We start from the raw sequence: 21010 nt of genomic DNA, 5'->3' as shown, positions 1-21010 counted from the left end.
TTGGCGAATCTACAGACGGGCTATCCAATCGTAACCCATTGCCCCGTGGTAGGCAAATTTGGCTTCATTGTTGATTGTAGACGCTGGTTTCATCGTCGATGATTCATACCATTACGGGAAGATGGATTGCTCAGTTCAAACAAGCATCGACCCAGGTTAGATTTTTTTCGGTCATTTGATCAGAGAGACCCGGAATAGCAGTGCTTGTGCGACAGCTCATACGCAATAATCAACAGACAGCAATCGTGCCAGCGTGGCAACCATGCAGCGTCCAGCCTTTGTCGAGTCGGCTGAGACAATCGAGAAGGGTCTATGATGTTTTCTGGTTTTCGGACAATGCATTTGAGGCGGCTGCAAGTCGCCATGAATCTATCGATCATGACGACTGCTTTGATGCCAGTCATGAGTGTCACGGGACAGACGGGAGGCGGCAGCTGGCTGTGTTTCAATAGTAGACGCCGCGCAGGGCCGTCGAGTGCTTGGTGACCTCCAAGTGCACAGTGAAATCTCTCGAAGGGGCAACCTCCTGAGCCCTCTCAGCCACCGTACCCATCTTTGCTTTCAACGGCTGTCGTGCTAGGATGCAAGAGATGCTATGGCAAGTGCCGAAATCGCCAGGAAGAGCGCGCACAAAGTGCGGTGAAGTGCTCGGAAAATAAGCGGCAGGCGTGCCTCTGCATCTCCCCTCGGAGAAGGCGTCAGATGACGGACCGGAAGTGGAAAGCGAAGATGAGGGCCCGGAACAAATTCATGTTGGCTGATGCGGCAAGCCTGGCGGCCTGCGTCTCTCACTCGAGAAGCTGATGACAAGCTGGCGATCGGGTTAGGGCGGACATGAGCCTTTTACCTCGAGGCAGGGAATGCAATGCGAAGAAGTGGGAACCCATGGCGCGTCAGCCCCCATGGCGGCGCGGTGGACGGCTGCAACGTGCAAGACAGACACATGAACGCGAGGGAGCATGGGAAGTGAGATGTCGTCCCACAAGCATCGGCCGTCTCCGTCTGGGCCAGGAGAGAGCCTCGTTGTGTCGAGGCTGCTGGCGCGGTTTGTACATAGATAGCTGGACACGCAGACACGATGACGGTGCGGTGGGGGGTTGGGGAGTTTGCGGACGAGTGTCGTACAACGGGGAGCAGCAGGCGCCAAGAACAGGCTAGTACCGAAAGAGGGAAGAGGCGGGTACAAGCGGGGGGAAAGGGCAGCCGCGGGAAGGTGCACGTCACCACCGGGCGGTCCTTCCCGATTCCCTGCCCTGCCCTGCCATCGATGCCCTTGGTCGTTCGCTCGTCCGCCCGCCTAGCCTGTGTATTGCCTGTCCGTCGTGTCAACAATCCAAGGGAGCCGCCGCCGCGGAGGGCGACGGCGGCCCTTCGCTCTCGCTCTGCGCCATCGTCCCCCCTTGGCCCCCACCCCCTCTCTGACCACCACTACCACCGCTACCCCCTACCATGCCCCCAGTCTCAATATGCCGTTCGCCGCGTCCGTCTCGTACCGTAGCCCGACAAGCAGCCGCTGACACTATGTGACTTGCTGCAGCCGCTGGGAGCACTGCCTGGCTCTACCCGCTTTCGGAGCTTTGCACAGTCAACCAACCACTATGTCGGGTCGGCGTGTGAGCGCCTGTGTGTGTGCATGGATGAGAGCGCGGTGGGCAGGAAAATGGGCGCTGGAAGCCTCTGTTCTGGCGCTGCGAGATGCTCTAACCCAAACATCCAGGCGCTGCAACACCTGCGCATCACTCGCTGGCCGTGGCGCCCGTATGTGTGTGCATGTGTGCGTGAAAGTGTGTGCATGTCCCAGCATTCTCCTCCTCATCGTCATCTCCAGTCACCTCGAGCGGCTCCCTCCAGGCCAGGTAGTCTTGTTGCGCTCGCTCTCTGTGACAAGCAGTGGGCCTGAGCCTGATCCCACTTTCGCTGTCTGGTACTCTCCTTCACCCTCAACCCGCGGGATGACCTGTCGTCTGCCAGCGGCTCTCGGCCCGTGGCGCTCCTAGCTGCGCCTGGACTGGGCCTCTCCACCACCGGCTGCTGAGTGGACGCCGCCCGTGACTGATGATCCAATGCAGCGAGGCTGTGGCAAGAGTGAGAGCAAACTATGGTCATCTGTCTGCTCCATGGGCTATTCTGAGCGGCTGGCCCAGAGATGAAACATCGACGACCCAGCACTGCGGTAGTTAACCTGTCGTGTCGAGTCGGGCCCCGATCGGAGCATACTGTTGTAGTCAATGTTCCTGCATCGCTGCACGGGACTGTGATGCCTTTGCTGGCCGAGCCAATCGACGGGCCGTGAGGCGGTGGGTCAGAGAGCAAGGGAGTGCTAAGCTCAGCGAGAGCCAGAAGTCTATTCGAGCTCTGTGAATCGAGTCATTGGCGAAGACGATCCCTCCCTGGCTTCGGAGATATTCACTCCCTGCTTCGGGAAAGGCTAGTTGCTGCAGTTTGCAAATGTTACCGTGGTGCTAGAAAACGGCCATCGTCTGAGCAATACGGATGATTTGCTTGGGGCTGAATCTTGATCCGGCACGCCTACCATGCATGCCTCATGCCTACACTCACTTGGCAGGCACTTCTTCTGAGCCAACAGATCCGTCATGGCCCTAGTCTGCCTCTACCCCATATCGAGCTGTAGCGCTGTCGGCCTGTCAACAGTACTTCTACTGCCCGCTCTTATTCGGCGGCCTTTGGTATCCTTGACACACCCTTCCCATATCCCATCTTGTCCGTCACCACTCACTTCCCCGGACCCACTATTTCCAGCAATCTCCTCCAAATCATTATCTTGACACCACAAACCGGTACCCTACCAGCTTCGCAGGTCACGGGGCTGTTGATCCTGGTGACCTTGTGCAACATCCCGAAAGCAAGAGATGAATTTCAAGTAGAGAGTACAGGGCATATATGCTTCAACCCCTACACCGTACAATTCTTATACATACCGAGCCAGGCTCATATCCACTACTACTTGACCGTGGTATTGTCCTTGTTTGTCCAAGCTATACTCGATAACTTTCACCCCAGGGTAGACAGCACACGTTTTGTCTGTCGACGATCAGCGCAGATCCCGGAGTTGCCTCTAGATTGCTCACTTTCCGACTACAAGCCATCATTCCTGTGGCAACAGCCACGATTGAATAGCAGTTGACGCCACATAATCTCTTTTAGAAAACGACTGCATAACCTGGTAAGTTCGAAACCGTATGGCGCGACATACGCCTCGATTCGACTTTGCGAGATTGACAATTGATAGTATACAACGTCAAAGTGGTCCCCTTCCCACATTTATCACCACCAGAAACTCCTGGCACCAAACGGCGGGGCTACGATTTGTACCTGTCTGTGCTCTGGATTTGACATTCCGGATTCCTGGAGAGTGCGGCAAGAAACAAAGCGCAACTGTGGGTCTTTCACCCTGCGGAGACAAGTCGTTCGACTCTCAGGGCGTCGCGTAGCCGCTGCGAGCGACATCAACACATACTACACTGCATCGCACGTCCCTCAAAAAAAACCAAGCCTGTCAGTCCATCTTCTCCTCCTCCGTTGCCACGGCCAGCGCATTGACAAGACGAAGCATTGGGGCCAATACAGGCGTTGCAATATCTCCGTCATCAAGCTGAGCGGCGCGTCCCTCACAAGTCCAAGGTGCGAATCAACGGCCGCACTGCGGTGACTGCTTCTGATTTACTGCACACACTCTACTCAGGCCGAGCACCAGCGTCAATAGAGCCTGGCTCCCCCAGTAAAGCGCAGCGGCAGCTAATCGAGGATCCATTCGACCCTTGTGCCGGCTAAACCACAGAGATTGCCTGAAGCGAACCAACAGCGGCTCTAAACGAGCTTGCCCGGCTTGACCACCATCCCGTTTCAGCAACCCTCTCGCAGCCGCCCCGGCGCGCCGAAACTTACCATTAGAACCGCTACGCAAGCCGCTGACTCGCTTGATCGATCCGCATCTTAGGCCACGGTGCGAAGCAGTTCGGCTGTAGCGGACTTCTGTCAGCAGCGAATCCTCTCGCCACTGCCGGCGCCATTGAATTGGACCCAGTCTGTCGGGATTCCGGTGCAGAATTTCCAGAGCAGAGAGGGCGGCATTAGATTGAGTCGCTTGCAAGGCACATTGCCCTCCCGCGGGCTCTCTTCGGCATCGACCATACATAGCAAAGCGGCAGTGCGTCGATTGCTTGATACCATGATGAATCAAGGTAAGTCAGATTCGCACGTATTTTCAGCCCACATGCAGCATATCGACAAAAAGATTGCCATCCCATCATCCCATCCCTTTCCCTCAGTCGTTAGCTCTAAGCGCTGCACTCGTCCAGCCCTCACCTTGCGCTGTTCTCCGCACTATTTCCACGCCCGTCATTCCTGCATTCACTTGTATATTGCACCACAACACGTCCAGTGCATCGGCTGTTCGCCGACCCCTCTTCCCACGGCAGCACGCTACAGACGTGGTATTTTGCCCATCCGTACAGTCTGCTTTTGCACGCTTGTTCTGCCACCAGGTCGCTGTGCCGCGTGTGCGACGGTGTCCCACACGTGCCCCCATCTACGCTCCATTGCGCACCTGTGCACGTTGCCCGTTGTTGTCACACGTCTTGTTCAACAGCACACTGTTTGGGTGAAGTCGATTGGCTGACGTGCAGGATAAGCAGTGCTGCAACCATCGCCGTCATTGGCATCGGAAAACCCTTTCTCTTCGGAGGAAGGGTATATCGATCATATTGGCGCGCATGCACATCACAACTCATTCGCAAGCGTATCCGATCAGTTCAGGCGCGAGCCAGTCCTGGCACACCCAGCAGCCGGTCTCCACCAAGGCTCGATTGCAGGCTGCTACGGTACACATCGTCCCGACAGTGCGTAAGTATGAAAGCTCTCATTGGCTGTTTCCTTCCCGTCTGGCATGGCAGGCTCGGTGGTGTTGCCTAGCCCTGTGGCCCCCGAACCTGCATCGCTCGACGCCTCTCTCGCCCGGTGCAGCCCAAGCGTAGCCTTCCCCTACTCCGAAACAAACACGTCGTCAATGTCCTCGATCATAATCGCCGTCGCACACGTAACAGATGCATGGCATACTCGGTCTTCCCAACAGGCCGGTCTATCGTATTGATCACACGACAAATCTCGCGGTAATGCCGTACCGCCCCTGGCCTGCTTGACGACTTAAATCGTGCCACCCTACCGGCTGGTTACACATGGTTATCGTTGACATCACTCTGGTCAAATGGTTTGTTTTGTGAATTAGACTGACTCGTGCTTGTAGCTATCAGGCGAGTGCGGCTCTTTCAGACTCAGGGTCTGCGTCGATTAGTACTTCACCTAGTTCAACTGCCTCTTCGGCACTAGCACACTCGTACGCAACATTTCCGCAGACGGTTGCAACAACTTATCCCAGCCATTTCCCCCTAGTGTTCAACCCTGTCTGGGGGAACGGCGGCAGCATGTCCTCGACTCGACGACTGTAAGTATTTCAAGATTTCGCACTCGAGCGTGTGCAACCCGACAGGCATGCACGACCGCTGACGACTACATGGTAGAAATGATGCATCGTCCACAGGCATGTTACCCACAGCAAGATCACCGGGGCTAGGTCACTCTGTGTCACCGTCCGTGGGTTCATCGGCGAGAGACAGCTATACGACAGGGACGTCTGCCATGCATAGATATTCACACACCCTATCCCCTCGCTCCGATCTGTCTGGCTACATCTCCCAGCCCGACACTCCCAGGAGTGTACTTCCGACAAGTATGCCGTTAACTAATTACAACAACGGCTACCACACGAGTGCCTATGTACCGCCCACCGGTTCACCTGAATCGCCGCCGTTCAATGCACAGTCGACCTGGGGCACAATCGTCTGCGAAGGTACCACGGTGACACCCACCCTCGACGCCAAGGTTGAAAAGGGCTTCTTCTTTTCAAGCGACCGCGTATGGACGTGCTATCGGCGGAACTACTTTTCAGTAAATGTGTCGTATCAACTCTCGCCATGGACTCCCAACGGACGTCTGTACCTAGATCAGAATAATGGCAAGCCAAGCGAGCAAATACAGTCGATGGCTGTTTCGCTTGGAGCTGCTGTAGACGGAGCATCGGGAAAGACAATTGAGCTGGTTCAGCATACTCCAAAGCGCGACAAGGGCCCCCAGCTAACCATGAAGAAGGAGCTGGTGGCACCGACACCACCAGGCAAAAGTCATGAGCACGGTAGTTATGCGCTAAACAGCTTCCACCAAACCTCGGCAGTAGCAGGCCCTCATCTTCCGCTGCAAAACGAGAACGAGTCCCAGCAATATTCTCCCACAGGCCATGGTAGTAGCAACTACCAGCATTCGTTTGAGCGCATCCAGTTCAAATCGGCAACGGCCAACAACGGCAAGCGTCGAGCGCAACAACAGTACTACCATCTGATTGTAGAGCTGTGGGCGAATGTACAGAAGCCGCAGGAGGATGGGCCAAGGTGGGTCAAGGTGGCAGCTCGCTTGTCCCACCCGGTCGTTGTCCGGGGACGGTCGCCCAGTCATTATCAGAACGAAGGTCCGCACAATGCCAGCGCATCCAGAGGTGCACCTGGCTCAGGCTTGGGTGGCAACGGCCATCATGGGTTAGGGTCCAACGGCCGCACGTCCTACTCAAGCTACGGCAACGCCATGTCTGGTAGTGGTACGACAGGCATGGGCGGGAGCATGTATCGTGGCAACACATACTCGCTGGATCCGAGTCCGGTTGGCAGCCATTCAATCAGTTCGTCAAGCTCTTTGAGTGGGGGAAACATTCAAGGAATCGTTGGTGACCAACAAATGGTCGAAGACAGTGACAGCAAGATGATGGACCCACCGCAAGACTACTCGTACTACCCAGCCCCTATCTACGAGAGCACCGCAAGCAAGTATGAAGGTGCACTTCCGCCACCAGATCGCAGGGTCAAGGAAGAATATCCTAGTGCTGCGTGGCAAGGGGGAGGGTGCGGCCGATTCCAGGGCATAGAAAGCAGCCGAGGCTATTATCCTGATGTCCAAACGCACACGTATTGAGATTGCAGATTCTGTGGCGGCCTTTTTTTTTGTTGATGTTACAGAGCGAGGATGGCCTGGCCAAGACAAATTGGATGGATTCCCCTCGCAACCGCCCCGCACTTGGACTAGGCTTGGAGCGAACGACACACAGACCGATGTTATGCATACCACGGCCGAGTATAGATTGGCAGTATGAGAGGGGTGTATGTTACATTGCGCTCGACACAGGCTGCACGGGGGCCAGGCACCAGCATGCTAGCCGCAGTGCAACACTCAGGGTATTAGTACATTTGGTACACCTATGCTCAACATGCTTGGTTGCGGTACTGTCACTGGTGATAGATGGACCAAGCGCTGTAGCTGCAATGGGTATGTGGTGAATGGCGCGTTGCTGGTTTGCTTTTGCTTCGTTCTTTTCTCCCACACACGCACACACACACAACTCTCATTGTTAATCATGCACCATGTCGCGGCGCTGAGCCCCTCATGGCACGACGAAAGCACGACTCGATTTCACTTTTCTTATTTCCTTTTCGGGTACTATTTGCAGATTCATGTTTTCTTTTTCTCCTTTCTTTTTTTACGATGGCCGGTTTCGGGGTATAAAAGAGGAGTGCAAACAGGTGTTCATGGAGATGCAGGCATGGGTACTGGGCACTCTCATGGTTGTGTATGTGCATGGCGCATGGCGCATGAGGGCTGAAAAAGCATCTGGTCGTCCCCTCTTTGCCCGTTTGGGCCGTTTCTGGCCAGCCTGCTTGGGTGTGTATGTGTGCCAATGGGCTTTGAAGAGAGGCCAGATGAGGTTTTTGTGAGTAATGAGTGGCTATGACACGTGTTATCCAGGGCTGGGTATTGAAAGTGGGGAGGGGGGCGGCAGACGGGAGGATGGGAAATGCACGCGCAGGCTGATGATGGCGGCCCCTTGTCTGTTGTATGATTATGTAGCGTCCTAAAAGCTCTGTGCTAGTTGTGCGAATGCAGGCGGCCCCAGTTTTGTTTGACGGCCCGGAGCGTGGTTTTTGCTTTTTTGTGAAATTGTCCGCGGCGTAGTGGGCATGGTAGCGAGAGGGGTTGAGGTGAGGTTCTTGTAGGCTCTAGCGCTCCGTCTCTAGCGTGGGGTCTTTCCGCCTTCCCCCCGCCGGGCGCCCGCTCAGGGATCGGCGGCCAAAACTTTGACGGGACTGCGCGGTCTCGGCCTGCCATAGTACTTGTCACGTCATTGCAACCTCCATCACCCTGCCCTGTCCTGTCCTGCCTTGTCCTGCCTTGTCCCCATTCCGCAGCACCTTCTCTGCTGCTCCCCCAGGCACACCTGCCCACCTCCACCATGGCTTGGTACGATCAGGACAGCTGGCTGACGGCAGCCTTTGCGCCAAACCCCACGACCATAGTCGTCACGCTTCTCGTCGCCCTGTTGCTGCCAATACTAGTGCATAGCTTTCTCTACAGAAAGGCCGCCGCTGCTGCCCAGCTGCCCACCCTCCTGCTCGTCGGCCCGAGCGGAAGCGGTAAAACGGCTTTTGCGACTCTGGTATGTATTTGCTTCCCCCCCCCCCGCCACGGCCAACGCAGCCGCAGTGCATGGCCCAGCCCATGGCTAACCCAGCCCCCCTTCACAGGCTGAACGGAGCGCCTCGACCCAGACACACACGTCGACGACCCCCCTGACCGTCTCCGCCCAGCTCCCCAGCCCCCACGTCCCCGCATCCTCGCACTACCGCTCCCCAGGCGACCCAGCCTACGAACGCTCGCGCAACTTCCGCCTCCTCGACACCCCCGGCCACGGCAAACTGCGCCACCACGCCACGTCGCAACTCGCAGACCCAAAGGACATCCGCGCCATCATCTTCATGCTCGACGCTGCTCAGCTCGCCGACGACGCTGGTCTTACCGAGGCGGCCGAGTACCTCCATGACGTGCTTCTTTCGCTGCAAAAACGATACACAAATGCCACGTCGAGTAAAGGGCCCAAGGAAATCCCCGTGCTTATTGCCGCGAACAAAATGGACCTTTTTACCGCGTTGCCGGAGCATCTGGTCAGAAATTCGCTGGAGAAGGCTATTACGGAGATTAGGAATAATAGAGCCAAGGCGCTGAGGGACGGCGGCGCGGCGCTGAGTGGAGGCGAGGATGAGGTGGACGAGGACAAGGAGTGGCTTGGTGAGGGCGGCGAGGGGGCGTTTAGCTTTGAGCAGATGGGCGAGAGCAGGACGAGTGTGCAGGTTGTGGGTGGGAATGTGGTCGGTGGCAAGTCAGGGCCTGGGTTGGATGGGTGGTGGAAGTGGATTGCGGAGCAGCTTTAAGCTTGTGATTTTTTAGTGGGGGGGAGCCCTGGGAGATTAGTTAGGAGGAATTCTTTTTACAATGTGGAGCGCTGAGCATGTGTTCTATGTATTATGTATATAGATGATTCAGTTAATATTATTGATTTTTTTTTCATCTTCTGGTACGTCTGTCTCCCCCTTTTTATTTTATTTTTTGCGGGGAAAGTAGGAAAGTGCAATTGTGAAGTGTTCCTGCAAAGGTTTATGACTGTTGTTTTGTTGTTGGCTACACGTATCTAGGTTAAATGCTGGACTATTTTTAAGCAGTTTTTCTTAAAAGGTAAAATATGGCAAAAGGTAGAATTTTCAAAGACATTGTCTTTGGTATGTACTTGGTGCAAAATTTACAACTACGCTAGTTAACGTTTCGAAAGATGTATTGGCGCTTTATGTGTAAAGCGTTTCCGATGGATGGAATGTGTAGCCAGTCGTTTCGTCGTGAGTTTCATGTCTCTTATTCTCGCTCTTGCTGTTTATTTGGGAATGCTGTGGCAGTATTGGGTAAAAAGTTGCCATGTCCTGTTTGAGTCGAAAGCTTTTTGAGTCAATTCAAATCATTTGAATTTGTTGGTATGTGAAAGAAAACGGAGAAAGTGAGCATCTGGAAATACTTGCCGCTTTACCCTAAGTACTCTTAGTACTTTCTCAAATGTCTAGATATACTAGATATCTGTTGGGATCTCGCCCATGCTGACAACTCTTCCTCCAGGCTCACCCCACACAGCCTTTGACATCATACTATTCTTTTGGACTTCAGAATGGCTTGCTGAATGTTGCCACGCCCTCCTGTCTTGAACTCCCGTCCAGGGCATAAGGGTTTGGCATTTGAATCGCAGCCTTAATATCATCACCAGTCCTACGCCTTTTTTTTTGTTTTCAGAACAACCGGAATGAGACGATCCACCACTTATCGCATGACGACCCGAAATCGCTCCAGCATCCCACAACACCCGCCATCCTATATCAGCAGAGCCAAGAAAGGGTAGGGGGTATCGGAGTTCTGAAATGATGTGCTCAGATACGTTCGAAGGCATGGATAGACCCCCAGTGATCTGAATTATTCCCTCCAGTGTGGTCTGTCCCTAATTACTGGGGGTTTGAGGAGGGTGCATTCCAGCCATGCACCTATCTCCTCAAATTTGCTGATGGCTAAAGAAAAGAACAGCTGAGTACATGGTGCTTTGGGGGATGAGGGGGATTGGGGTTTTTATATTGAACAGCATCTCATATGAGTCGGCAGTATAACGGATGCAAGCTCCAGGCAGCTTTTTTCTGAGGTAGGCTTAGCCGTGGTATGTATTTCGAATCCATGCCATGCAATACGTGGAGTGATATTGGAATCCCAACGCAAATCCCCAAATCGAGTATCACAGCCATTGGATATTGAAGTGATGCGAATTAGAGTACTCAAATATGTTTATACATGGCTTACCTGTGGTATGCATGTAAAGGCAACTCGTGGGCCCATGGAAACCCAACCTCAACCTCCTTCGGACTGGCATCCTCCATATTTGGTTCCAAGCAACTATCCAAAAGCGGCGACTGAAACGAAAGGGTCAAAATTCTCCGAACATGCACAAGATTCAGTGCCAAGCGTAGGCTGTGGCTGTGCTGCCTATCACGTGGCGGAAGGAACTACTAGCGGCGGGTATTTGCGGGCCAACTCTCTGGCTTGCCGGCTAACGCAACTCAGAGCGTCTGGCCATAACGTAACTTTGCTGCCTTTTGACGTGTGGGTACTCGTCTTTTTCTATTAATTCCACGCAAAACTTTTCGCTCTCCACCAATTCAACACTCACACCGATATACCCAGAGTGCCCTTGGAGAGCACGAGAACCGCAAAAATGTCTACCAAAACGCGCCCCGCCATGCCACCCGTGGTCATGAACAGCATCATGGAACAAATTGGCAACACGCCACTCGTCCGCCTGAATAAAATCCCACAGTCGCTTGGCATCCGAGCTACCGTTTACGCAAAAGTTGAGGCTTTCAACGCTGGTGGTAGTGTCAAAGACCGCATCGCCCTGCGCATGATCGAGTCAGCAGAAAAGTCTGGTCGCATAAAGCCTGGCGACACACTCATTGAGCCTACGTCTGGTAACACTGGTATTGGACTTGCGCTAGTCGGTGCAGTCAAGGGATACAGGACAATCATTACTCTCCCCGAGAAGATGAGCCCAGAAAAGGTGGCGGTGCTCAAGGCGCTTGGCGCTGAGATTATCCGCACGCCCACCAGCGCAGCGTGGGATAGTCCCGAGAGCCACATTGGTGTTGCGCGAAGACTAGTCAAGGAAATTCCCAATGCGCATATCCTAGATCAGTACTCGAATGTCGACAACCCGCTTGCTCACGAATGCGGCACCGCTGAGGAGGTATGGGCGCAGACAGAGGGCAAGGTTACTATGCTTGTTGCTGGCGCTGGAACTGGAGGCACAATTACTGGTCTTGCACGAGGTCTGAGGAAACACAAGCAGGACGTTAAAATTGTTGCGGCCGATCCTCATGGAAGCATTCTGGCGCTACCCGCAAGTCTGAATGATGAGCATGTGAATGAGGGCTACAAAGTTGAGGGAATTGGATACGACTTCATTCCTGATGTCTTGGAGCAGAAGATTGTGGACAAGTGGTACAAGACCGACGACCGAACTTCTTTCCAGTATGCGCGCAGGTTGATTGCTGAGGAGGGTATCCTCTGCGGTGGCTCTTCTGGAAGCGCCATGGCAGCTATGGTTGAGGCGGCTCGGGACATGAACCTGACTGAAGATGATGTCGTGGTTGTCATACTACCCGACAGCATTCGCAGCTATCTCAGCAAGGTATGTCGAAATTCGGAACCTCTACCATTTATCCGTACTGACAAGTAATAGTTTGTTGATGACGACTGGCTCGCTGCCAACGATCTCCTCCCTCCCACGCCTCCACACTCACCTGACTCGAACGCACACCTTCGCCGCCTCTCCACCAGCAAGAAATCCGATCCCTTCCATGGCGCCACCATTGCTTCTCTCCGTCTGAAGCCTGTCACCACTGTCGCTGCGAACTCACCTTGCAGCGAAGCCATAGAAACCATGCGCGAAAAGGGCTTCGACCAACTGCCTGTAAGCGTATACTCGTCCTCCGGCAAGGCCCGGTTAGTAGGTCTGGTCACTCTCGGTAACCTCCTCTCATACATTGCCGCCGGCCGCGCCACACCAAAGTCGCCCGTCGAAGATGTCATGTTCGATTTCCGCAAGTTGAACGAAGTCGTCAAGGACCTTGGCCGTCTCTCACTCGACGGCGACAACGCCAAGAATACGCAAAAGGGCGACCAGAAGGGACGAAGAGAATTCGTCGAAATCACAAAGGAGACTACCTTGACCGACCTCAACAAATTCTTCGAGTGGAATAGCGCGGCCGTTGTTACGGAGCAGGTTGATGGCGAACACAGGGCTGTCGCTGTTGTTACCAAGGTGGATTTGCTGACCTGGATGGTTAGGCAGGGTGGTGCTAATGGTGCGTCGAATTAGAGATTTGCATGATTTACATGAATAGCCGGAGTTTAGAGTTTTTTTTGGGAAAATGCAAATACGAAGCTATGTAGATACGGCATGATTTAACAAGTGGGTCTATGGGTACTAGACGTACAGAGACTTCAACGTCTATGAGTATATTTGCTTGTTTTTGGGTCTGAAAGGTTGTTCATGGCAAATGATGATGATGATGATGATTATGTGAGTTGAAGTGAATCATGTTGATGTTTAGATAATTTTGATGTTTTCGCAGTGATGTATCTACTCGTTTCTGAACATTTGGAAAGTGTGGTTGGTTTTTTTCGTGTTCTCATCTACATGTTTGATGTCTACTATGTCCAGGCCGACTTTGCTAGTGTGCAGTAGGGCCAATCGAGCTATGTAGATTCATGATAGTTCAGAAATAAAAGTTAGTACATGGTTATTGGCGGAAAAGATAGTATGCAGGGTTTTTTTCCCTACAACTTCACTCAGCGCAGCCTTCAGTATAGCGATATGTTTATATTGCTTACCGTTTACCATATACTTTTGTAGTTCACTACCGGTTTCAATTAACATTCCTTACAAATAATTTTTTAATTGTTGAAGAATGCTTGGGACGAGAGCAATGGAGTTGGTCACCTGACGCTGCTATAGTACTTACGCCGCGGAGGAGTGTCAATCATTCGATAGTTGTCCAGACGGGGCCAACAGCCCCAGCCATTTCGACACAGCTCAACACAGCAATCACACAACTCAAACAACAATGATCGTGTGCTCCCGCTTAATACGATACAAAAAAAGGAAGGAACAAAGAGCATCACCTGCCTTCAAAATCTTTCCTTACTTATGCCACGGCGGCCAACACATGACACCATCCTCCCCCCCTCCCTTCCAAACACGCGTCCAAGCAATCGCATACCCAGACCGCCCGAGTTTCGCGTCGCGCACAGCTTTAGGACTGTCATGATGTAACAAGGACAAGCCCCGAGGACCGTATCGTTAGCGCGGGGCGCAACGGACGTGGGGAACCGAACTTACACTTTGCCGGGACACACACACCAGGAACAACAACCCTCACACACACACCAACAAGGGTGTGTGGTGCGTTGTGCCCCGCCGCACAACCCCTAACACGGAACTTGTCTTGAGAGGGGAATTCCATCGGGACGTGGGCGGTAAGGGGGGGGGGTGTTTCTTTCGATTCTTGTTTAGCAGGTTGTGAAACATGATGCGAATGTTTGTTTGATGCAAGTGTTTTTTGAAGTGGAGTTTCGTCACCATACGAATATAATTGATCTTTTCTTTTCCGCCTCCTCTCTTCTCGCCCTTTTTTCTTTGCACGTTTACATTTGAGTTAATCTACCCCCCGTATTGTGTTGAAGAAGACACAAAAGCGAAAGTAAATCGATTACTTACCATCATGTCGGATAACATCTATGTCAAGAGCGTGGCAGGCACCTGCATCACATTCTCTTTTATCCTCGCTGGTACGTTGCTCTATTGCTCTTCACGTCCGGAATCTCGGTCATAAGAGATATATGTACTTATATGAAGCCGTAGGAAATGCCATCACACAATCCTACATGACGGTCCCCGCCCTTCTCGTCAACTTCCCTCCCCCGGGCTCACCGGACCACAAAGACCGCGCGCGCCTCCTGGGCCGCCAATGGCCGCTCTGCTGGACAGTAGGAAATCAATTCTTCCGCCCCATTTCGACCCTCGGCTTCCTCGGGTACGCCTATGCGGGATATTCTGTGTACCGCGAGGGCATGCTTGCACGCAGCGACTGGAGGCTGTTTGGTGTTGCGGCGCTGATGCATCTGACGACGATCCTGCATTCGGCTATTAATATGCAGCCGCTGAATGATAAGTTGGAGGCGCTGGCGGAACGGACCAGTGAGAAGGAGTTGGGCGAGGCGCAAGAGATTGCGACTAAATGGGCGAGCTGGAATAGGTTGAGGTTGGTTACGCCGGTTGTGGCTGGGGGGTTGGCGCTGTGGAACTTGCTTTCTTTGTAGAGTGTTGAAAGGAGAGTCGGGTGTGCTGGAGTAGCGAGAGGAAAAGGTTGGCATTTTGCAGGTAGCTGTAGGGTGTAGTTATCCTTGATAGGATGTTATGAATGATTAGCATGGAGACAATCAAACGTTTGATTGTTATTCTGAGCCCGAGATGTCTTTTTGCATAGTGTGAAGTTTTATCTTGTTGAGAGCATGTTTTTTTGTACATAGTGATTGATTTCAAAGATTTGTGACATAACTACTCTAAGATACTTCAAAGACAAGTCTTTTGAAATGTTCATCTTAAGATGACCGTCTTGATTCGTGAATGTAGAAGGCAATAGACTACTAAAAAGGTTCAAACATTGCTAGATAAAGAAATAATTCCCAGAGACTGACAAAGGCAAGGACCTGCCAAAACATTCCAAATTCACTTGGTCGTTAAAATCTGCCAGCACAACTACCTCTTGATAGCCTGATCTTTCCAGCCACTCCTCTCCGCAAGCCAAGTCTCAAAATCACACAACTTGGGCTCCTCCTTCTTCAGCTTACTAATATCAGCGCCATAGCCCTCAGCCGCAAACCAGCTGATCATAACATTCACTTCCGTCACGGCCCACATGAGTGTTGACCCAAAGAAACCATAAGTTGCAGGGAGTGGGCTACCAATGACGCGTTCAAAGCACCCACTCATCTCATCCATGGTCAACTCGCTGCCCGCAAGACCCTCTGCACGCCCATTCCACTCTTCATGATTAACAAACGCACGCGCACCAAACAGTCCGATGTCCTCGACTGAAACCCACTGAAGCGACTTTCCCTGCAGGGTATCGCGCAGCGCGGCAAGGAAGACTTTTGTGGGAAACGCAGGGGTAAGGTTATCCATGAACGCCACGGGACGCAGGATAGTCCAGCCCATGTTTTCTCCGTTCTTACCCGCCTTTTCAAGAAGATGCTGCTCAATCTCGTACTTGCTCTGGAAATGCGGGATGGGCGTCTTGTTCTCAAAGCTGCGCTCGTTGCCGCCACGGTCAACGCTCGAGTAGACAAAGTGTATGACGCCTTGTTCGATGGACTCGTCAATTAGGGCGTTGCCTTGCACGACTTCGCTCTCGTGAGTGACGTTTTTGCCGAGCGAGACTTGCACAGAGTAGACGCCCCAGACTTTTTCTTCTTTGCCGGCTTCCTTGAGCGCGGCTTTGGCGGAGGCGAAGAGCGCTTTGGGGTCGTCGAGGTTGCCTTGTACGAGCTTGACGTCGGGATGGCGCTCGATAATCTTCTTGGCTGAGCCAGAGTTGGCATCACGGGTCACGGCCAGAAGTGTGAATTGTGAGCTGGAAGGGTGCGATGCGAGTTGTTCGAGCACAGCACCGCCTTGCTTGCCAGTGGCGCCGGTGACGAGGATGGCTTTTGTGGCGGCCATGGCGAAAATGCTTGATTGTCAATGAACTTGTGGTCTGGCTTGATGATAAATCTAACTTGTTAAATTGCCCTTTTAAGCCTCAAAAGATGGAAATGGCAGTAAGGAGAGGATCATGAATACGAAAACGAAGTGGCAGCATCGCTAATATGCATGTTAAGACTTTCACGTGACAGTGTCACACAAAGGTAGGGACCACCGGCCCCGCAAAGATGTTCCGTTTCTTCTGGCAGTGATTTCAGGTGCACTACTCCCAGGTGAAGAGTGTGTGGGCTAGGAGCGAATGAATGATGTTCTCATAAGGTTTCATGTGGCGTCGGGTCGGTGAGAAACCCCACCAATACTTGGGGGTAACTGCATATGCACTGACAACGGCTGTGCTAGAGAGAGGTTGACGCAGACGATACAGGCTTTTTCATGTTTGATATCCGGTATTGCAGATACACGTGCAGAGATAGAAAAAAAGTGTGGGATATGCACGTATGCGTAGATCAAACAAGGCGAAATGCCGGAGTTTGGTTCGTCGATCAGTTCGGGTAGAGCTGAAGCAAGTGACGACACCGGACCTCCACGCTACCAGCAGTGACGGACTGGGATAACCATTGTTGCAACGGACCTAGCCATGAAGCCAAACTGTAGCTCGGAGGCTTCCAACATGAAAAAAATTATCTTCAAACAACGAATCATCAATCCAAGAGCCATCAAAATGACAGACCTACGCTTCTCGCAATCAGAAATCCGCTTCGCTACCGTGGCCCTCGCAGCCATTGCAACCCTTGCACCACTAGCATACTATCTGTATCCACCGCAATCTCAAGAAAACACGCCACACATGCAAACCTTCAACGCCTTCATAAAAAGTTACTCCACACTGCGTCCCCACGCGCTCACCACCAACGCCACCCGCGACTTCACCCATTCCTCCTTACCTTCTGACTTGGGACTCCCGCCCTTGCCTATCCGCGCCTTCCGCGACAACATGGAAGCCATGTTTGACGTCTTCAGCAGCTTCGAAGTGACGCCTCAAGACGACGGGTATGGCGGCCCCGCGGTGCATTTCTCACGTGACACAGATACTGTTGTTGCGCATTGCCGCATGGGCGGGAAGATCAATGGGGAAGGGGAGAAGGGAAGGGCACTAGAGGAGTGTGGAATCACCGAGTGGTGGACCGAAGCGGTGTTGTTCGTAAAGATGAGCAAGGATGGGAGGAGAGTAGAGGGTGTAAGGGAGTTCATGCATAGCAAGAAAGCAGAGGAATTGCAGACGAGGCTGGAAACCGCATTGGGTGAGTGAATTCGACTATGCGCTGGTGATGCAATTATCAGCGTTGCATATGTTTTTTTTTAAAAAAAAACACGCACGTGTCGCATTTCTGAAAGAGTATGTACATCTCGCCAGAGATGGGTAATCCTCTAGTCATGTGAATCACGTGCACGTCCATTCATCAGACCCTCTCGCAAGGGAGAGGGGGGGGGAAAGGCAATCATCTCATCACATTCACACTTACGCATAACCAAAAAGCAATCTCCTCATTGACAACAATGCCAATTCCTCACAACAAACACCCTGATCCCAATCTGTCCCGCCCAAAATTCGCTCCACAAAGCTCATTGCCACTTTCTCCCTCCTTCCTGCATTTCGACCCCTCACATTCTTAGAAAGGCCTAAGCAAAGTCAGATAAAGATGAAAAATAATCCTCAATCTGACCTCCCTCCGCATAAGCACAGCCTTTACCCCCCCCCCCCCCCCCCCACACACACACACCATCGGAAACGTCATCATATATTTTCTTCTTTTTGGTTTTCCACGGAGCACACACCGTGCATGCCGCTTTTCGTTACAGTGCGGGTCTGGCCACTTTATTTTTGGTTTGGGATTAAGTTCCCGATGGAGAGCCGTGGGAACCTTTTTTTTCTTCGGACTTTCGAAAAGATGGTGGTGGGTTTCGAGTTTGGGAAGGGGGAGGAGGATGTTGGGGGGGGGGGGGGGCGAGTATGTAGGATGGGTGGCGGATACGGTGCGGGCGCGATACCAAGGGCTGTTTGTGTATCAGAATGGGCATGTTTCCCTCGGATTAGAATCTCTTCTATTCTAGACGATTGTGAGATATGGGAATTCGATCGATAGAGAGGGTATGATTCTTTTCTTTTTTTTCCTCTGCCTGTTTTGGCGATGAAATGATCATGTGCATTTTTTGAAGACGATGCAAATGCAATGTCCTATTTTCCTATCTAAAAGAAAGACGAAAGCTTTGCTGGCCATGATGACGGGCGAGTATGTATGCATGTATACACCTGCGTAACGGGAATCGTGTTGCATGTCTACTATTTTCCTTTTTTTCGCCTTGCTGCACATGGACACACACGCTTTTCCCGTCGAAATTCCCATACCAGAATTCAACAAGGGGGGGTAACCAGGGCGACGACAATCCCGGGATATGCGAGGGAAGAAGGCACATGCATGCAGGGTTATTTGATATGCAGAGTAAGCCAAGGAAAACGTGGGTGTGTCGTGTCGCACCGAGACGCATGTGCATGTGGGAATGTAATTGTGATGTGAAGACTGCACGCTTTGGGGAGTATAGGATTGCAGAGAATACAGAGTTGCAGGGGGTATGCGAAGGATGAGCGCCGACGAGTCAGGAGAGTGGTCATTTGTTAGGAGAGATAACCGAGCCAACGGACGCTCCCGCTGATCATGTGCTTATGCTGCATGGCAATGTACAAGTGTTCTGGAAAGTACCCTGGGCATGACGGAAACTTTGGAGTCATTTCCTTATAGCATTGCTTGTAGTAACATGGTACCGGCATTAGGATTGAAAGTATGCTGATCAAGTAGTAGAAAATTCGATATCATTATCATTAGGCTAAATATCAAAACTCTGAGTACGCAGGACTATTGTCCGCGACTATGCCACATAAACAAGCCTCGGAAGCCTTGCTACTCCCAGTCACCAGTACCGAGGTCAATGGCTTTGCCGGCCCTCATGTCCTCCATGATTTTTTCAATGCTCCAGGGCTCGTACTTGTATCCCTTGGGGTAGTTGGGCTCGAACTTGTCTTCATCCTTCATGTCGATACCTTCCTTTAGAGACTGAGCACTCTTCTCATAGTTTTCGTAGGCATAGGCCTCTGGGTCATGGCCCCATACCCACTTGGGGAGCTTAGGCGCAGCACGACGTGGGTCCAACTTAACCTTATCCCAGTCGGTGTCTTGGAGGAGCTCGGCATTAGAAAAGCCTAACTTTTGAGCGCAAGAGTTGCGAATGAAACTTTAGTTGCGAGTCAGTCTCAGTACAGATGTGATTAGGGGAAACAAAGTAGCCGCTTACCGGAACCGGATGTGGACACGAACAGACTGGGGAATGTTCTCCTTGCCGCCGATCTGGAGACACGAAGCTATGGAGATAGCATCCTCAATTGCTTGTGTTGCGCCGTTTCCAGAGGCCGGGAGATAAGAGTGTGCAGAATCGCCGATCTGAATGACGCGGGCACCGGGAGAGCACCAGCTTGGCTGGGGATTACGCCAAAGCAGTTCAAAGTTGACAATCGTGTTGGGGGGTGTTACTTCGACAAGTTGCTTGAAGATCGGAGCCCACTTGATCTTCTCCATGCCAGGCATGTTGTCCATACCGTCGAGCACCTCTTGCTTATCGATCGTGTTGCTCCAACTTTCTTTTTCAGTGCCAGTGACCTGAAACACGTCAGTTAGGCTTCTCTGTGATGCTTAGTCTGAGGCTTACATCGTGGTTCATAATCCAGACCATGACATCTTCACGGGTCAGAGTCAGAGCGTATGTGGATGGGCTAGAGCAAGTCAGAACAGTCGCATGCTAGGTTGAAAATCACTACGTACCCTAGCCATGTCCTCACAATAGGCTCGTTTCCGGGCATCAACTTGAAGAACTCTTCGACCTCGGGGTCCTTGGCCAAGGCTTCCCTAGGGAAAGCAGCGCGCCACATAGCCCTACCTGAGGGCCTTGCACGCACTTGTCCGCCGACGAGCTTCTGACTCTTAGAACCAACGCCGTCAGCTGCAATCACAACATCTGCCTCGTAGCGTTTGCCATCATCGGTAACGCAGCCACCCTTCCCTGTCTGTTCATCCTCAAAGTAATCAATGACCCTGCGGTTGAACTCTACGGAGACACCAAGGTTCTCGACCGCGCTCACAAACATCTTGTATACGAGCGGACGCATCTGGAACTCGCCAGGCGGTGTGTCGGGGTCCAGCCCCTGGGCACGCAGACGGTCCGCGACCTTCTTGGCCCCGATGACAATCTCACCCGAGTGTTTGAAGGTCTCCATCCAGGCATTGTGAAGTGATATTTTCCTGTACTCCTTGAGAAGTTCAGGCCAGTGCTTCAGGAAACGTGTCGCGCTGAGGCCCATGAAATACATGTCACCTGAAGTTGATCATAAGCAATATGCTCTACGCTAGACCCTTAGGTACCCGCTCACCAGATGTGTTAATGTCGGCATTCCTTTCCAGAACTCGCACATTGTGGCCTTTGCGCGTGCACTCGAGGGCGGCAACTAGTCCAGCAAGACCAGTCCCAACAATCAGGACATCGATGCCAGTCTTGGGATAAGACCCTATTGGCTTCGACTCCATGGTCGAGTCACGAGAGGTGAGTGCGTGAGGCATGATGGCGATTTATTTCGTAGCGTGTAAAGGGAGGATGAGAGAGCGAGTGTCGTCGAAGCCGACATGAACCCCAACATGCCTGCTTTTCATACACGTCGAATCTTCGCTG

The 21010-nt window shown here is 52.4% G+C and overlaps 8 protein-coding genes across 8 annotated transcripts; 6 read left to right on the top strand and 2 right to left on the bottom strand.

Moving 5' to 3' along the window:
• Positions 1 to 834: 834 nt before the first annotated feature.
• Positions 835 to 2035, top strand: PSV08DRAFT_246967 (uncharacterized protein; the record flags this gene model as incomplete). Its single annotated transcript, XM_066092342.1, has 5 exons — positions 835 to 966; positions 1058 to 1480; positions 1538 to 1623; positions 1718 to 1924; positions 1972 to 2035. 5 exons carry the CDS (start codon positions 835 to 837, stop codon positions 2033 to 2035), a joined length of 912 nt encoding a protein of 303 aa, XP_065949220.1.
• Positions 2036 to 4189: 2154 nt separating this feature from the next.
• On the top strand, positions 4190 to 7035 carry PSV08DRAFT_409451 (uncharacterized protein; the record flags this gene model as incomplete). Its single annotated transcript, XM_066093826.1, has 4 exons — positions 4190 to 4202; positions 4656 to 4863; positions 5264 to 5461; positions 5538 to 7035. The coding sequence occupies 4 exons, from the start codon at positions 4190 to 4192 to the stop codon at positions 7033 to 7035; spliced, it is 1917 nt and encodes a 638-aa protein (XP_065949219.1).
• Positions 7036 to 8347: 1312 nt separating this feature from the next.
• On the top strand, positions 8348 to 9459 carry PSV08DRAFT_409450 (signal recognition particle receptor beta subunit-domain-containing protein; the record flags this gene model as incomplete). The annotated part of the gene is made up of 2 exons (XM_014226048.2): positions 8348 to 8551; positions 8640 to 9459. 2 exons carry the CDS (start codon positions 8348 to 8350, stop codon positions 9321 to 9323), a joined length of 888 nt encoding a protein of 295 aa, XP_014081523.1. The 3' UTR covers positions 9324 to 9459.
• Positions 9460 to 11134: 1675 nt separating this feature from the next.
• PSV08DRAFT_222355 (tryptophan synthase beta subunit-like PLP-dependent enzyme) lies at positions 11135 to 13059 on the top strand. The gene is made up of 2 exons (XM_014226047.2): positions 11135 to 12160; positions 12212 to 13059. Exons 1-2 carry the CDS (start codon positions 11189 to 11191, stop codon positions 12848 to 12850), a joined length of 1611 nt encoding a protein of 536 aa, XP_014081522.1. The 5' UTR covers positions 11135 to 11188; the 3' UTR covers positions 12851 to 13059.
• A 1084-nt stretch (positions 13060 to 14143) lies between these two features.
• Positions 14144 to 14853, top strand: PSV08DRAFT_222354 (uncharacterized protein; the record flags this gene model as incomplete). The annotated part of the gene is made up of 2 exons (XM_014226046.2): positions 14144 to 14322; positions 14396 to 14853. Exons 1-2 carry the CDS (start codon positions 14256 to 14258, stop codon positions 14851 to 14853), a joined length of 525 nt encoding a protein of 174 aa, XP_014081521.1. The 5' UTR covers positions 14144 to 14255.
• Positions 14854 to 15055: 202 nt separating this feature from the next.
• Positions 15056 to 16352, bottom strand: PSV08DRAFT_294294 (uncharacterized protein). The gene has a single exon (XM_014226045.1). It carries the CDS (start codon positions 16253 to 16255, stop codon positions 15293 to 15295), a length of 963 nt encoding a protein of 320 aa, XP_014081520.1. The 5' UTR covers positions 16256 to 16352; the 3' UTR covers positions 15056 to 15292.
• A 606-nt stretch (positions 16353 to 16958) lies between these two features.
• On the top strand, positions 16959 to 17546 carry PSV08DRAFT_389699 (uncharacterized protein; the record flags this gene model as incomplete). Its single annotated transcript, XM_014226044.2, has 1 exon — positions 16959 to 17546. One exon carries the CDS (start codon positions 16959 to 16961, stop codon positions 17544 to 17546), a length of 588 nt encoding a protein of 195 aa, XP_014081519.2.
• A 1538-nt stretch (positions 17547 to 19084) lies between these two features.
• Positions 19085 to 20868, bottom strand: PSV08DRAFT_201614 (uncharacterized protein; the record flags this gene model as incomplete). Its single annotated transcript, XM_014226043.2, has 5 exons — positions 19085 to 19525; positions 19586 to 19947; positions 19997 to 20060; positions 20110 to 20659; positions 20715 to 20868. 5 exons carry the CDS (start codon positions 20866 to 20868, stop codon positions 19195 to 19197), a joined length of 1461 nt encoding a protein of 486 aa, XP_014081518.2. The 3' UTR covers positions 19085 to 19194.
• Between the last annotated feature and the right edge of the window lie 142 nt (positions 20869 to 21010).

Source organism: Bipolaris maydis, assembly GCF_028858645.1.
Source record: "Bipolaris maydis strain C4 unplaced genomic scaffold PSV08scaffold_6, whole genome shotgun sequence".
NCBI classification, from domain to species: Eukaryota; Fungi; Ascomycota; class Dothideomycetes; order Pleosporales; family Pleosporaceae; genus Bipolaris; species Bipolaris maydis.
This window is presented reverse-complemented; position numbering and strand designations above follow the sequence as displayed.